The 15,882-nt window shown below is 37.6% G+C and overlaps 1 protein-coding gene across 1 annotated transcript in view; it reads right to left on the bottom strand.

Moving 5' to 3' along the window:
• Positions 1–5,313: 5,313 nt before the first annotated feature.
• LOC113233755 (trissin receptor-like) overlaps positions 5,314–15,882 on the bottom strand; it is a 49,104-nt gene continuing 38,535 nt past the window's right edge. The window contains exons 5-6 of the mRNA XM_026468948.1: positions 6,624–6,791; positions 5,314–5,808 (exon numbers count right to left, since the gene is read on the bottom strand). Coding sequence (XP_026324733.1) covers positions 5,314–5,808; positions 6,624–6,791 — 663 coding nt within the window. The remainder of the gene's footprint in view (positions 5,809–6,623; positions 6,792–15,882) is intronic.

Raw genomic sequence — 15,882 nt, 5'->3', positions numbered from 1 at the left:
ACAAACTGGTATCTTATAACCCTACAGCCAGAGTGACGCGTAAAATAAGAACTCTGATTAAGAAAAACCAGGGCTTATTTCCTGAAGACGAGTACGGAAGATTATACAAGCCAAAGTCACATCAACCACCGAAACTGCACGGTCTGCCAAAAATTCACAAGCCCAACGTGCCATTGCGACCAATCGTAAGTCAAAACGCTTCTCCTACGTGCGACTTGGCAAAGCATGTTGCGTTAGCATTGCAGCCACTAGTGGGAAAAACATCGTCTTTTTGTTGACAAAATGTCGACATTTTGTCGAAATTATAGAAGGCCTCGTATTGAAACCAGAAGAAAAATGGTGAGTTTTGATGTGGAGTCACTTTTTCCAATCTTCCAATCAAAGGGTGTCTGGACATAGTTAAGAATCGACTGAGGAATAACGAGATGCCGTTAAGATACACTTAAACACTGTTTGGAAGGAAATTATTTTCTTTTCCAGGGTCAATATTACCTCCAGGTAGAAGGTGTTGCAAGCCCTGTAGCCCCGGTATTTGCCAACATTTGGATGGAACATTTTGAAGAAAAAGCACTAAGACTCGGCCCTAGTACTGTACGACTGTGGAAAAGATACGTAGATGATGTTTTCAGTATTGTCAAGGGAGACATCCAAGACATAGATTAATGGATACAACACCGTAATTCCATTCACCCTAACATAAGGTTTACGTACGAGATGGAGGCGGACAGGTCGTTGCTTTTTTTGGATATCAGAATCGTGAAATCCGATGGGCTATTAACGCACTGTGTTTGCCGCAAACCGACACACACGGACAGATACTTACATGCAACGTCGCATCACCACCCACGTCTATTGCCATCCGTAATGACTTAATTAAAAAACAGAGCTTACGATCTTTGTAACCTTGAGCATCTGGAGCAGGAGCTAGATCATGTTCAGGAGGTACTTAGAAAAAACGGATACCAAGTGAACCGAGTGAATCCAGGAGGTGAATAGACATCCAGCCTACATGCGCTATGTTAAAGGAGTGACGGACAAAATAGGTCACGTTTTACGTCAATACTCCATACCGACCTTACTACTACAATTAATTATTACTACAATACTCCATAAAAGTAACAACATGGTGGGTACTCCGAAGGATGTATTACCATTTCAAACACCTGGCGTCTAAAAAATTGATTGCTGTTGCGGTAGTTGCTACATACGCCAGACGACGAGAACTGTCACTGAATGTCATTGTCAGCGATTGCGGAACATTTACTGGAAAATGGTACAAATCACTGGATAGAGTTTCATCGTACGCAGGTTCTCGCCACCGATCGTCACTTTTATTCAAGAGTTGTACGTGAAGCGATTGAAGTAAAAAAACATCCTAATAATTTCAACCGGGAGTTCAAATTATCTGCAGCATGGAATCCGGTGTTTGCAAAAACTCAATGTTCGCGATCGACTGCGTACCAGAATACGGCTGTGACACAGAATATGGACATCGTCAGTGTTGTGTGTGGCGATAGTTTAAAAAATGTTATGCGGGTGAATGAAGATTCCACCACTAAGATGGAGATGTAAACACCGCGTCGCCCACCAGTCATGCCATCAGCCCATGACCACGGCCAGTGCAACCTGGCCGAAACGTCGGGAAACTAGGTAAGTGTGAAAAATACCTATTGGTATGTAAGCGCATTTATTCCCGTTTCCAAATGTTACTACAATGCAACGCAAAATTTCTTTTTTCCCTGTAAATATTACAATACAATGCACAAATATAGTACAATTATGTTAAATCTTTTTAAAGAACAAACATTTATAACTGGTATTACATTTTAGGATAAATATATAAAGATTAGAGTGAATAAATAGACTTTACATTGAACTCGCAACATATAGAAATATGTTATGAATATGACTATACATATATACAAGCGTCTACACTAAATAATAAAGTACACATATTAGCAAGTCTAGGAATATTTTACAATTTGGTGATTAAAAAAAATGTATTTAAGGCTGATAAGGTAAAGATAATAATGTTTACTCCCTGTATGATGATGATAATGAAATTTATGCTGTAACTTAGCCAAATGGGCTCATTTCGCAGGCCAATATGAATTACCGCCCGTAGGCTTTAATTATTTCGTATATTAGGTAATTGCTTCGGCTTAGTAGGAACGGATCTATTGTAGATAGTAGAAGCGGTTTTCCCTATTTTTTGCATATTCGGGTGAAATCATTGGAGGTTGTACATAAAAAATGTTTCCACAAAATGGCTTTTTGCGATTCTCACATCATAAAGCTGAATTACAGAGATATCGCATCCGCTTCTTGCCCGTTGGACCATCAGACTGGTGTTCACCTCGATGATCCACAGGCAATTATTTTTTTTCGTAGTTCACCTATTTCATCTGGGTGGATCATGGGCATTTAAATCGCATCATACAGGTTTAACTGATGTTTATGTACGGACAACGGCACACCAGACTACACATTTTTGTTCGAAAATCGCCTCCAGTGCAACGGAACAAGATACGTCAATGTGCAGCTTGATGTGCTGGCGTGTGTACTAATTGCAAGACTATAAGTTAAATTGTCTCTTATCAGTAAATTGTGAAAAAAGATCTTATCTATGGTTAATAATACCATTTCTTCCAGTATGCCGCTTCACTACATGCTCATTGTCATGATAAGGTTTTCACGATATGGAGCACGTTTTTATATCACCGGCTTCAGACATTCCCACCGTTCTTATGATTTCTTCTCTGATTAAATATAAACGTTGCATAACTCTACGTTCATACGTAGAGTTATGCAACGCTTCTGACTCATGTCAGACGAGCTGTATTCCGACAATTGAGAAGCTGGCATCCAGTCCTGCCTCCGTTTTTTTTAATTGTTAAGCAGTTGCTGTGGGCAACTGCTTAACAATAGCAACGGATTTTATAGTTCGCAGTTGATGATTGATCGATGACGATGATTGCATTTAAACTGCTTTCGAACTGCATATGTTATTTTGCAGTTGCAGAGTCACCGGAATGCAATTAAAATCTTATAAACGAAATAAACGTTGATTTATAAATAACAATTGGCAGTAAAACGTATTTGAATATTTCATATGCGGCACAATAAAGAAACAATAAAATTCACGTTGTTTTTGTTCGTTTATTAATTTCTTTAAATGGAACTCTAGTTGAGTAAAAATAGCTTCGTACCGGAATGTTAGTTCTACAATTTGCCGCTAGATGGCAGTGACCGTTTTGTATTTGAAATTCTGAATCGCGATGTTAAGATTTTCTCTCTGAACATTAAATAGTTAAGAAAGAATTGTATGACTTGAAATTTGTATTGAGTCACTGGCGAAAAGGTTGCAACCAGGATCCACCGGACTTCCTGTCTCGCACTTTTTTGTATAATTAAAGAAATAAAGATAAATTCGTTGCTTTTTCTAGTAACGAGGGTTTACTTCGCCGAACGGACCCCTCATAACCACGCACGGTGAATCTCGTTACAGCTTAATTATTATTTGCACTGTTTTCCGTGATTTCAGGTCCCATTATTAAAAGTAGTAAACGTATTGATGAGTAGATTCGCTCTTCAAGAAACTCCTGAATAAACTTTTTCTTAGAAGTAACGTTTGCAAACAATCTATTGTTTGCAAACAACTTGTTCAGAAACTCGAAAATGGTAAATTAAATGAAATAATTATTGACTCAGGTGCTGTATATGTCTTACCTCAGGAAACAACGATGTGTTTATTTATATTATTATAAAATACAAAATGTAATCTAGAGAACATTTATTACTCTGGGCAATGCATTGACTTACAATTATATGGACGTCGGATCCGCGCTAAAAAGTGTCCGAACTTATAGGGCGTTAAAATCGTATACAGAGCGTCATTCACGCTCTAGTCTTCGTTTGTTCGACTGACAGCGAAGCAAGCAAAATTAGACAGTACTGCGATGACATTACAATTTAAATTCAACGTTTTAGCTTTTTCATATTCCCTGACATGTCACTACGTTTAAATAGGTTGACTTGGGACATTTTTTCGTGGTTTTTGTATTAGACCCGTCGTCCATTTATTTGTAAGTCAATGGGGCAATGTGATGCAAAACAATTTGACCATACGATTTTGATACCTGGTTGTTTTTTTATATATCTTTCCGTAAAGGACAAGGCAAAGGTTTAAAACCATACAGCCAAGTCTTGGGTATAGCTATTCTTACCGTGTTGCTACAATGATACATTTGTCTGGAATTAAATAATTATACTAACAACAAGCCTACAGTTCCTGAATTTTCGAGTTAAATAACTTAATACTCGCTATGTACACTTGACAATTCACTTAGAATATTCGTCATATATTTTTTATTACTTTTTCTTGAAGGTTAGACAAATTGGTAGTATCCACTATGTAGGGTACTTTTTCCTCTTGGTCAAGAAAAAATTTGTACAATATATATTATGTCTAGGACGTACGACTATAAATAGCCTGTATAATGATACAATGATTACCTTTAATGGTACCTACTGCTACGCAAAGTCACAACTTTCGCCTCTAATACATCCGATCTCGTTACAGTAGTTAGAGTGTTGGGGAAAATACGGCCTTACAAGCCTTTTCTGATAAAATATATACATTAATAATATATACGTTGGCTGGCTGATAGCCCGGAAAAATATACGACCAGTCTCTGACGGGACTCCTATTCAATTTTAAATAATAATGAACCACATTCTATTACAGCGCTTTGCGTAAAATTTTATCAGAAGTATTTTATTCCTTATAAAATCAAAACTTTTCCACAAATTTTCCCTTCTACCCAGATAATAACATTAAAGAGACAAAGACGTGAAAAATGTTAATGAATCAACTTTTCCGTTATCTAAACGATATACTCAAAATAAATATATCATTTACAGATTACACGTAATTTACACTATACTCTTTCCTGACAATATTTGTTCTTATTTATTTCCTGCATATCGATATGTACATACAGGTCTCAAAACTGGACCTTTACAAAGCATCCACACTTAAATTCAATCACAACTTTATTTGTATTCCGAAAACTTATGAAATCATAGCTTAGGTAGCTTTACAAGTTGATCGTCCTTTCCCAACCTAGGCAGAGCTAATTACGTAATGTAAGTTTGTAACTAATTTATTGGTCCTTAATCATACAAGTCCCTCATTGATATAGTAGAGACAGTGTAGAGACCGCTGCTGTCAGTCACTTCGTCCGTGCTCTCCGTTAATCAGGAAATATCGACATTCTCTGCCTTGTAAAGAAACTTGCGACGACGTAGATCTCATGATTCGACTCCTTGTGGAGCCATGGTAATCGTGCTGCAATTGGCACGCGTCGATCGCGTCGAACTTCGCCGTAAGCCAATCCCGGCAACCGGATTCAATAGTATTAAGTTTCCATTTTTCTTCTTTCCGTGAAAATTGCAAAACAGAAGCTCTCTCATACCTTTCCGAAAATTTTTCGACAAGAATGCGTACAACAGTGGATTGACGCCAGAATTGAAGTAAGTGATAAGGAATGTTAACGGTGTGAGTAGGGTGCTGAAATCGCTGGTGCCCTGGTAGCCACTGGACCAATATTGCCACATCTTGCGGGCATGGAACGGTAGATTGCAGATAGCGAAGGTGAGTACAACCACAATAAGCATTCGCACAACGCCGCGGCGCGCGCGCAGCACGTTACGCGATAAGTGACTCAGGTGATAACAGTCACGTGACTCAGAATGGCGGCATGCTTTTTTGGTGTTGATTTTGACGGCGTTCACAGGCACCCCCTTCTGTGATATAAAAACATGCGATCAACATCATGATGAGAATTCAGGTAATAAATCAAAGAAGAGTAAATAAATAGAAGTAAAGGAAAGAAAGAAGAATAGATAAGTAAAATATATTGATTAGAAAGTATTATAACAAAATTTGCTTACATGGGTTTTTTATTTATATACTACAATTTTTAGGTAACTGCTACTCTTTCTCAATTTAAATTCGTACCCATTTTTTAAATCTTCATTTATTTAAGAACTTTTGGACAGGGTCAAGAGCACGTCGAGCTTGACACTTAAGATTTAAATTCAACTCTATGCCGCTTACGATAAGAACGGTCCAAAGTACAAGTGTCAATTTTGACGTGCTCTTGACTGTACAATGTATATGCCAGTTCCATCGTATCCTAAACTATAGCTTACATATCTGGGCAGCGTTGCTGGAGAGCCGGTTTAACAAATACTTACAGCCTTTTTGCCTGTTTCGTGTGGGGATTGCTTAAAATACAAAGTATAGGACCTACGGCTGTTCGGTTGATCTGCAGGCCTGTCATCAACGCCGCCCTCTGTTGCTCGTTAAATTCGCACCCTTGGTTATAATAAAGCCTCATATGATCATATGTTAAAAGTGCTTTTATCATATCAAAGTTATAAAAATAACTACACGAAAAAAATGATGTACATGTGAAATTTTACAACTCTCCTATTTGAGCATAAAAAAGATAATTTCGTTCGTATAAACTTTAAACCCCTCTCCTGAAAAGTTGTCATTTTGCAGATGTGGCCTTATTATATATACCAAGAGTGTGAATTGATGAAAGTCAAATTACCTGAGCTTCAGTGGTTCCAATGAAAGTGCGTTGACCTTCGTAGTTGCTATTCGGCGGCCGGGGCTTTTCAAGCCGCGGGCACTGCGTAGCACAACACTGCACCCGGCCCAGATGCTGCAGTCCGTGCGAGCTCTGCCACAGCCCCACGGCAATGCGAGTGTACAGCACCTGCATATATACAGGGTTATTTTTTAAATATTAACAACCTCGCATGACCATATTACTAACATTATAAACAACATCTTTTTTCCATGACTTTAATTCATCAGATTTTACTTTCATGTAAAAATATTTTTTTTGGTTCTTGTGTTGAATTTAGGTCCGCAGGAAGAAATCTTTTAAATATAAGCAAAACCTTTTGTTCGTTTTTTCCTTGTATTAATTGCGACTTTTTGTTTGAGTCCTGTACTATGAACTATTTAAAAAAATTAAACCGATATGTCTAAACAACGATAACTCTGCGTTACCTAATGCCATTGACCTTGCGACGACCTGCAAGGTCAATGGTATTAGCAAGATAAATCGCTAGCGATAGCGTAATAAATAGCATGGGTGAGGGGTGGGTGGTTGACCTATTTACCCGCACGATCAGTCGTTTCTGTGGGCGATGTGTACGTAAATAATAAAATAAATAAATAAAAAGACATTTATTTATCCACAAAACACATAAACAAATATCAAAAGATTGTAAATCGCCAAAAAGGAGCAATAATAATAGATTACTCGGTCCACATGAATTTATTGTATAAAGTAAAGTAAAGGCTGTAACAATAAAAATAGTATAAAAAAACAGGCACAATATTAAAAAACACTCCCTGTTGTGTGTGTGTTAAATACTACGAAACGTGCGTGAGACAGTAAAGAATTAACCCTGATAGGGCCGTATTGTTTACAAATATTAGTTAGGGTACTTGATTTTAAAGATATTACATAGGTTACTTGATTTAAAGTGGAAACTAGTAAACGGATCAAAATTAGTGGCAAAGACAAGCAGGAGTGTTCGCTTCAAACATTATGTAGAGAGTGACGAAGGAACGAAACAAAAGAGGCAAAGGAATTAAAGAACGATTCAAAGTTTGAAAATAAGTGGCCAGGAACCAGAGCAAAGGTAATAAAAAGGCAGGACGACGACGGAGGAGGTCGCATCGTCACAAATATAAGCGAACAATTAAACCAAAAGAACGGTAATGTGGACACAGATGATGAACACTCGGCATTGCTGATTTTCAGGCATTGCTTGCATTTACGTGTGTATCGATACTCTAATGTTGAGTATATAGAAATGGTGCGAATAATTGGTAGGTGTGATGATAATGTCTGAAGCCTGCCTTAAATATGTAAGATGGTTCCTCAACGTACCTACACTAAGTCGGGTAAAACAATATTACGCACTCACCACACAGCGATTACGAGATCACGGACAATCCTAGCCTATATCCAGCGATCGTAGTCAAATTACATAAGTAGATTACATAGGATTTATTCTTATTTTTAAATGTAGCCAATTCTATTTACTTCTTTACTATTCTACTACTTTTATCCTACTACTTTATTATTCGTGGTTAATGTGGATTCAGTGTACAAGCTGTAAACTTCAACTACAAAAATACAATTTTATCAAGAAATGAGCTACTTTTTTATTTAGCTGCACTTAATACTACAAAAGATCATTTCTTATTAATAATTGATAAATAAATTCCAAGAGACGCGCAGGAACAAATAAAACCTGCCAACAAAATATTTTTATGAATTGGCACGCCGCCATCAGGAGAACGTCTCCCGGCACACAGATTATTACTTCCTACCAAATACAGATCTATAAAGTGTCAGTACAACAAAAACTTACAAGTTGATATTTAGTAATATAGTCCTGCGAGGTTGTCAATATTTTAAAAATAATCCTGTATACTCTCAGAGTGACCGTGATCATTCAGAAATCAGAGACCTCGTCATTTACATTTTGTTTACTGCATCCAAAAATACGTTTTGAGATTAAATTAAGAAACAAGTGCCAAATAAGAGATTTCTAAGGAAGTTGGTAAGCAACATAACTTTAAGGATAACTGCAATTCACGCGCACCTACGTAGAATTGTGTATTTATTAATTTGCCCCTTAATTAAGCTGTCGTGAAAAGATCCGTTGAATAGGTAAATACGACAAAAACTTTAAATTAAATTGATTCTCGGATCATTAATTCACTGATAGAAAATGTTCCATAAATAAAATTGTTAGTACATAAGTAGAAGAGTGTTAATATTCGATATCCTTTAACTTTTACGAAAGTAAGACTTATTCACTTCCGTTCTCTTCCTGAAAGCTCATTTATTATTTTGGTAGATTAGTGTGGAATGGGAATTGCTTCATGAGAGGGCAGCGAAAAGCTTCAATCTGCGACTCTTGTAAGGTGGAGAAGTGGTTAAGTAAAATGTGCTCTTGACTTTATCTTGTAGAAAGTACAGGCGAAGGTCGGTTGACAGGCTGTGGCTGATTCTCTGTTTTTTTTTTCATAATGCCAAGTAACGGGACGAAGAAGTCGTGCGCGTGGTGGTAAGCGACACGCCTGTCCATAACAGTTGCAGCACCACTCAGAGCTTTCAATCGCAAAGATCTTTGGGGGACACTGCCACTGCGCCCGTCATCCTGCGATATTTCACCAGCGCGTTTACCCTTCCAAACCTGAACGCAGTAATGCTCATATTAATTCTTGGCGGCAGATAGATATAAGAAGGTGGCAGTACTTCTTTGGATGAACTCTTTCACAAGAAGCTCTACAACTACTGTTCGGCAAGTCTTGCTATTTTCATATTTCATCACAATAGGGATCAACTGTCAAAGTTGTACTAGATCTATGGAAGCTTGGTGGATAATTACGCAAATGTTGTTTACCTAACAAACACTTCCAAAATTTCCGGTATATTTTTGGACATTGTTTGTGCTTGGGTTTTTACATCTGTTAGTCGTTTATGATGATCACGAAGAATGACACAGTATAAATGGGTCTTAATAAAATGTATGTAATAAATCTTATGCTTTGATTGTAAAGGAGGCTCATGTGCGCGGTTAAAATACCCACTGAGGAATCGCGCTAATAAAAAATGTATATGTAAAGCAACGTACGTTCGTTACTTGAATCCGCTCTATACATGTCATTTATGTTCCGAATTCTGACGTTACACTAATGCGAGTGTAAGATCAGAATTCGTATTAAATAATTATATTTTTTTTAAATATAAGAAAAGACCGCAAAAGTTCGCTTATCCGTTATCGCTGTTTTCATTGCGGTCTCCTCAACTATAATTGAAATGCGTATGGAAGTCTTCATCAAAACTAATCATTTAAGCCCAAACACTGTCCACTGTTGAGGAGTTTCTCTCATCTGCCTGCATCCATCGTCATATTTGATCTGAGGATCTGATCTGATTTGCAAAGTTTTATTGAAATCGCTTGGCGGAAAGTGGGAGAAATCCAATATACCGGATTCATCCCCTAATTAGCCACTCTAGAGTGGTTACACACGGCGACTTAACACACACACACACACACGCACGCACGCAAGCACGCACGCACGCACGCAAGGACGCACGCACGCACTCACGCACGCACGCACGCACGCACACACACACGCACGCACGCACGCACGCACACACTCACACACACACACTCTTGCGATTTATAGGCGATTGCATCGATGCAAATGCGCAACTGCATCGATACAAACGGGCGATTGTATCGTTACACTTGTGGTTTATAAGCGATTGCACCAATGCACACGCGCGTCTGTATCAATGCAATCGCGCGTTTGTATCGATGCATCGCTACTGCATCGCGTTTGCATCGCTGCTAAAAGTCGTCATGTGTAACCGCTCTTAGAGGTAAAATATTTTCTTCAAATTTGAATGGGACTAGTACTGAGTTACCTCCTTTTCGTTAAAATAAGTATCATTGAAATCGGTTCACAAATTCCGAAGTAATAGTGTAACATACGTAAAAAAATATGGACGAATTGAAAACCTCCTATTTTTGCAGTCGTTCAAAAATTAAGTGAAATTTAGCAATTTCCATGTTTCAGTTTTGAATGGTGGGGGAATGTGGTCACTGTATGCTACAAATAAAATACCTCTCGCAAAAATAATTTAATAATCATCGATATTATAGTCGTTTTATAGTAGGTTGTCAACCGAGGTGTGTAAACAAACGATTCACCATAAGCAGAAGGAAGTTCATTCATTTTCTATTTCTGAGTCTGGTTTTTGTTTTACCAGCGCAAGCTTTAATGATTTTTTTTTTCATAATTATTAAAAACGAATTTTGCAAAAAGAGAACACGTGTTTGTAAGTTGTTTGGGACTAGTTGGCCACGGGTTAGGTTAGATATAGGAGAGTCCGCAGCATGCAATATATATAGCGGTGTATGTGTGAAAAATACGCTGAGTAATTTGAAAGAAACAATTAACTTGAGGCTACCTTGAGGCAGACAAAGTATACAATGCTTGTAGACACGCCAGCACATCAAGCTACACATTGACGTATCTTGTTCCATTGCACAGGAGGGGTTTTTGGAACAAAAACGTGTAGTCTATTGTGCCGTTATCCGTACTATTATTGTCGTGTGATAATTCTGGTCAATTCTTTTTGAAAAATAAAAGATAATTTTAATAAAATATTACATGAGGTTTTATATTGCTGCTTAAAAAAGCGCTGTAATAAACGATTTATAATATTCACGTGCATGGTTTAACAGAAACTCACATTAATATATTTTCTTGAAATCAAATCAAGGCATGAAAATTTTACATTTACGGTTAAACCGTAAGATATTTTCCATTGAGTATCGATCAACAAATACTTCCCGATAGGGCTTTACAAATTCAGGACCTACTTACAAGGCTGACCACGAATAATGAAAAAAGAAAAGCACTAGTATGACTTTAACAATCAACTGGATTAGTTAAACTGCCTCCGTGGCCGATACCGGCCCAGGTTGGATTCCCGGGCCTGGAGAAATATTTGTATGGCCTACATTTATTTCTCTCGTGAGTTTGGGTGTAATTTGTGGTTGGCTATGTGTGTGACCATGGCATCCGCGACACAGGGTTTCCCTAGTGCGGGGCCATGTTGAGTGTGAGTGTGTACATGTACGTAAGGCAAGCGTAACTAACTAAATTACAGGTTTTAGTGATTATTACATTTTTTATATGATACCAAGTGACGGGACGAACAAGTCGTGGACCTGGTGGTAAGCGACACGCTGTCCATAACAGTTGCAGTGCCACTCAGGGCCTTAAATTGCAAAGATTCATATATCCAAATAATATTAATGTTGAAAATCACTTTGATGTCAGAGATGATTGACAAAAACATTCATATCTAACTACTAAGAATGTATAAACTACATTAAAGTCAAAATCAAGTAATTTATTTGCATGTCACAGTTAAAGCAAACAAAATACAATTTAAGTTGGTAGATTATTGTAAAATATCATGTGACGCCCTGTAAAGGCAAGGCATGGCAAATATTATATTAGTTGGGTATATTTTACTTACTTGACTTCCCTATTAAAAGAGATAAAAATATGTAATTCATATTATTTACATTACATATTGAGTTTAATTTCATAAGATTAACACCAATAAATGGATAAATTGGATGAAACCTCAAAGATTAACGTTTAATTTGTCAATTATTTTTATAAGTTTTGACCCATTTATTTGTGTAGGCGAAGGCTTTACCATACAGTTTCTCTGTAATATCAGTCTAACCCATAGGTTACCAAACTTTTTGGTACACCACCCACTTAGGCAAGATAAAAAAAGTTCAACGCTCACCACCACAAAAAAAAATTAAAAACACGTATTTTTCATATTAACTTAACACAAAAAAATCATAAGGAAAAAAAACGTATTTAAATAGTTCAATTTATATAGATAATTCAGATTTTTTCAAATGCGGTATCACCCCCAGTTCAACATCAACGCCCAAGTGTTTCCAATTACTAGGACTGTAGCCCCCCTCAAGGCTCATTTCGGTGGAGAGAGTTTCTCGTCTCGAACATACGATTATCGAAAGGATATAAAAAACTTTCCTCGTCTAAACATTCGCGATTATCGACCGTCCACGTGAGCGATAATCGCCTCGCCTTTGAATATTAAACGTCTCCGTGTAAACAGAACTCGAAAGCAAAAATCGTATTTCGAGTTTCTGTGCCAGCCGTTTCTACCACGAGTGCATAATCACTTGAGCTGGAAGTCACATATAAATAAGTTAAATACTAAACTTAGTAAATACGTATATGTCCTGAAAAATCTGACGAGAATAACGTCACAAAAAACTGCTCTTTGTGCTTATCACGCCTATGTAGCCTCTAGTTTACGATATGGTCTGCTGCTTTGGGGGAACGCTGCTGCAACACATATTACACCACTGTTTAAAACCCAGAAGAAATGTGTCAGGGCCATGTTTGGTGTGGGCCAGCGAGAAAGCTGTGTACCCTATTTTAGAAAACTAAAGATTTTAACCCTACCATCTATGTATATTTACGAGGCCTGTGTTTATATAAAACAAAATCCAGGCAACTTTAATCTAGTGAAAACCAGACATCCCAGGAAAACAAGGAACAAAATAGAAATACGGCCAAAACAACGCCCCACCTTGGAATTTTACAATAGAACGATGTTTATATTGGCACCTAAATTATTTAATAAAATACCAGATGCAGTTAAAGAACTAAATTGTAGGCAATTTAAAATAAAATTACATAATTTGTTAGTTACACAATGCTACTACAATATAAATGATTTTTTAATTGATAACATAAAATGTAAAATTTAACCACTGTGCGTGATTGAAATAAGAATTGTGTAAAATATTCGCATGCCAAGTTTTGGTGAAATGTACGATCTAATAATAATATACTATAACACCATTGTAAACTACATTTTTCAGCGAATAAATATCTTGTATTCTTGTATTGTATTCTTGTATTCTTGCAGTGCGCGAGGGTGTTTTGATTATCACTGCTTTTCTAAGACCAGAATTAATGAATCAAGAACGAAAAAAAATTTTGGATTAAGAAATGTTATAAAATTTGAAAAAAAAATAAAAAAATAAAAAAATGTATATTTCTATGCAGTTCCAAATCTGAATGATTTTTGCGTCATTTTGATATGTCCATAGTGAACACCGCAGTAATCACTCAACTCGAATGGCAATTCTCGCACTCAAAACGGTTCGAACCGATGTGTACGATAATCGTATGAACTTGAAAAAATGTCATACGAGATCGTGTTTAGACAAGTCGAAAACTCGCAAGCAAGAATCTCCTTACTACATATTTATCTGTGTAAACAGTCGAGGAGGCGATTAAGTTCCTTGCGAATCTCGTATGACGTAGGCGAGATTTTAGTTCTTGCCTGAATGTAAACATTATGATACGATAATCTTATGGCGATTATTGCTTACGATAATCGCGCACGATTTATCGTCACGAAGCGTGCGATAAACTCTCTCCATCTAAATGGGCCTTAAGACTCTTCAGCGCCCACTGGGGGACGGGGGTCGGCACCACTTTACATTGTGATAGTATGTTAGTATCTTATTTGACAACATGCAATATTATTATCAACTTAAAAAGAACTCTAAAAAGTTTCAATCACCACAATAATGTTTCGTGTAATAAATAATGCTTCTGTTCAAACTCATTGCTGTTTGGTATATTCTATTTATAATGGATCCTTGAACTAGCGTCACTTCAAAAAAAGAATTTCGTTTCAACAATCACGTAAATTTCTTATATTTTTAAAAAGTCAGTTAATTCGCTTCTACAAACCACAAAATTATGTATATATTCTTTAATCCGTAGTACATTTACTTACATATTACTATGCGACTTACCAATAAGCCAAATAAAACTAATTCCAACTTTTTATACTTGTACTTAAACTACCACCAACCAACATAATTAACCCACCTAGGGTGGGGTCAGGCTCGGCCTGCATCGCGTGGTCGGGTTTAGATTACGGGGTGTGCTTATTATGCTCTTCGGTGGCACAGTGGTTAGTACTATGGATGCTTCATGAGGAAGTTTTGGGTTCAAATCGCGATTTGGGCCAATGTAGGAAACGAACATTTCTAAGTTGGTAAATTGCTCTTTCTTATTAGTAGAAACATTTTTTTTCTGTGTAGCTTTACGATAAAAATATTTTCAGAGCTGTGGAGTAAATACGAGATGCCTAAACAGTTAGTAACAGATAATGGCCCACCTTTCACAAGTAAGGAATTTAAGGACATAAGTCATAATTTTATTGAGCATATTTTCACCGCTCCGTACCACCCCGCATCCAACGGGGCCTGTGAAAGTGCAGTTAAAACGATTAAAAGAGTTGTAAAAAAAGCGATACCAGAAAGAAAACCATATCAGAATCCATACATACCTACTTAATGTATTACCGTAACACGGAGCATTCGTCGACAGGGGAAACTCCCGCTATGCTGTTAATGAACCGTAGGTTGCGCACTCGCCTGGACGCTTTAAAACCAGACAGAGGACCCAAGGCTCTGGCTGCACAGAAGAAACAGAGGCAGCGGGCGGGGTGCAGAGGAGCGTGGATGAAGGAGACCAGGTCTGATATAGGCAGTATTTTCAGGGGGAAAAGTGGGTTGCAGGTACGGTTTTAAAGCAGCTAGGTAAAACAAATTAGAAAATCATAGATAAGGACGGTAAGTAAGTGCACAGACATATCGATCGGTTAAAGCGGAGGACAGGCAGATTGAGTACCCAACAACCCGGTTGACACGCCACCAACCAGTAAACCAGTGCCGGGGGCTGCAAGATCGTGTGAGGGTTTAAATCACCGCAAGGCCGAAGCGGGGTAAGAACAGGAAACGTGGCATGATGCTAATTTAGAGGATTCGCTACCGTGCAGCCCAGTCGGGTCGCACGTGCAGTTGCCCATAATACTGTCACCGCCCTAGACTCGCCCTACCCGCCATGTACGACAATGTCGTATAGACAATCCCCCTAAATACAAGTATTAGTTTAAAATTTTGTAAGTTTCGGAGTACTTAGTTATAAGTTGAAACTGTTATAAGTATAGGGGTTTGTTTTTGTAATTAAGTGTGGAGGGATGTAGTGTAGGTAGATCAGTATCTTTTAAGAAATGTTGGTGGAGGGTAGGTTAACACATTCCGAGAATAAACGTGAATCTGTGAAGCAGTGTTTCTTTGCGCTCCCCTGAATTATTAATATCCCACGGGTTTGTT

This window comes from Hyposmocoma kahamanoa, unplaced genomic scaffold (assembly GCF_003589595.1).
Source record: "Hyposmocoma kahamanoa isolate Upper Pololo Valley unplaced genomic scaffold, ASM358959v1 102, whole genome shotgun sequence".
NCBI classification, from domain to species: Eukaryota; Metazoa; Arthropoda; class Insecta; order Lepidoptera; family Cosmopterigidae; genus Hyposmocoma; species Hyposmocoma kahamanoa.
Note: the sequence above shows the minus strand (reverse complement) of the source record. Positions and strands in the feature narration are given on the sequence as shown.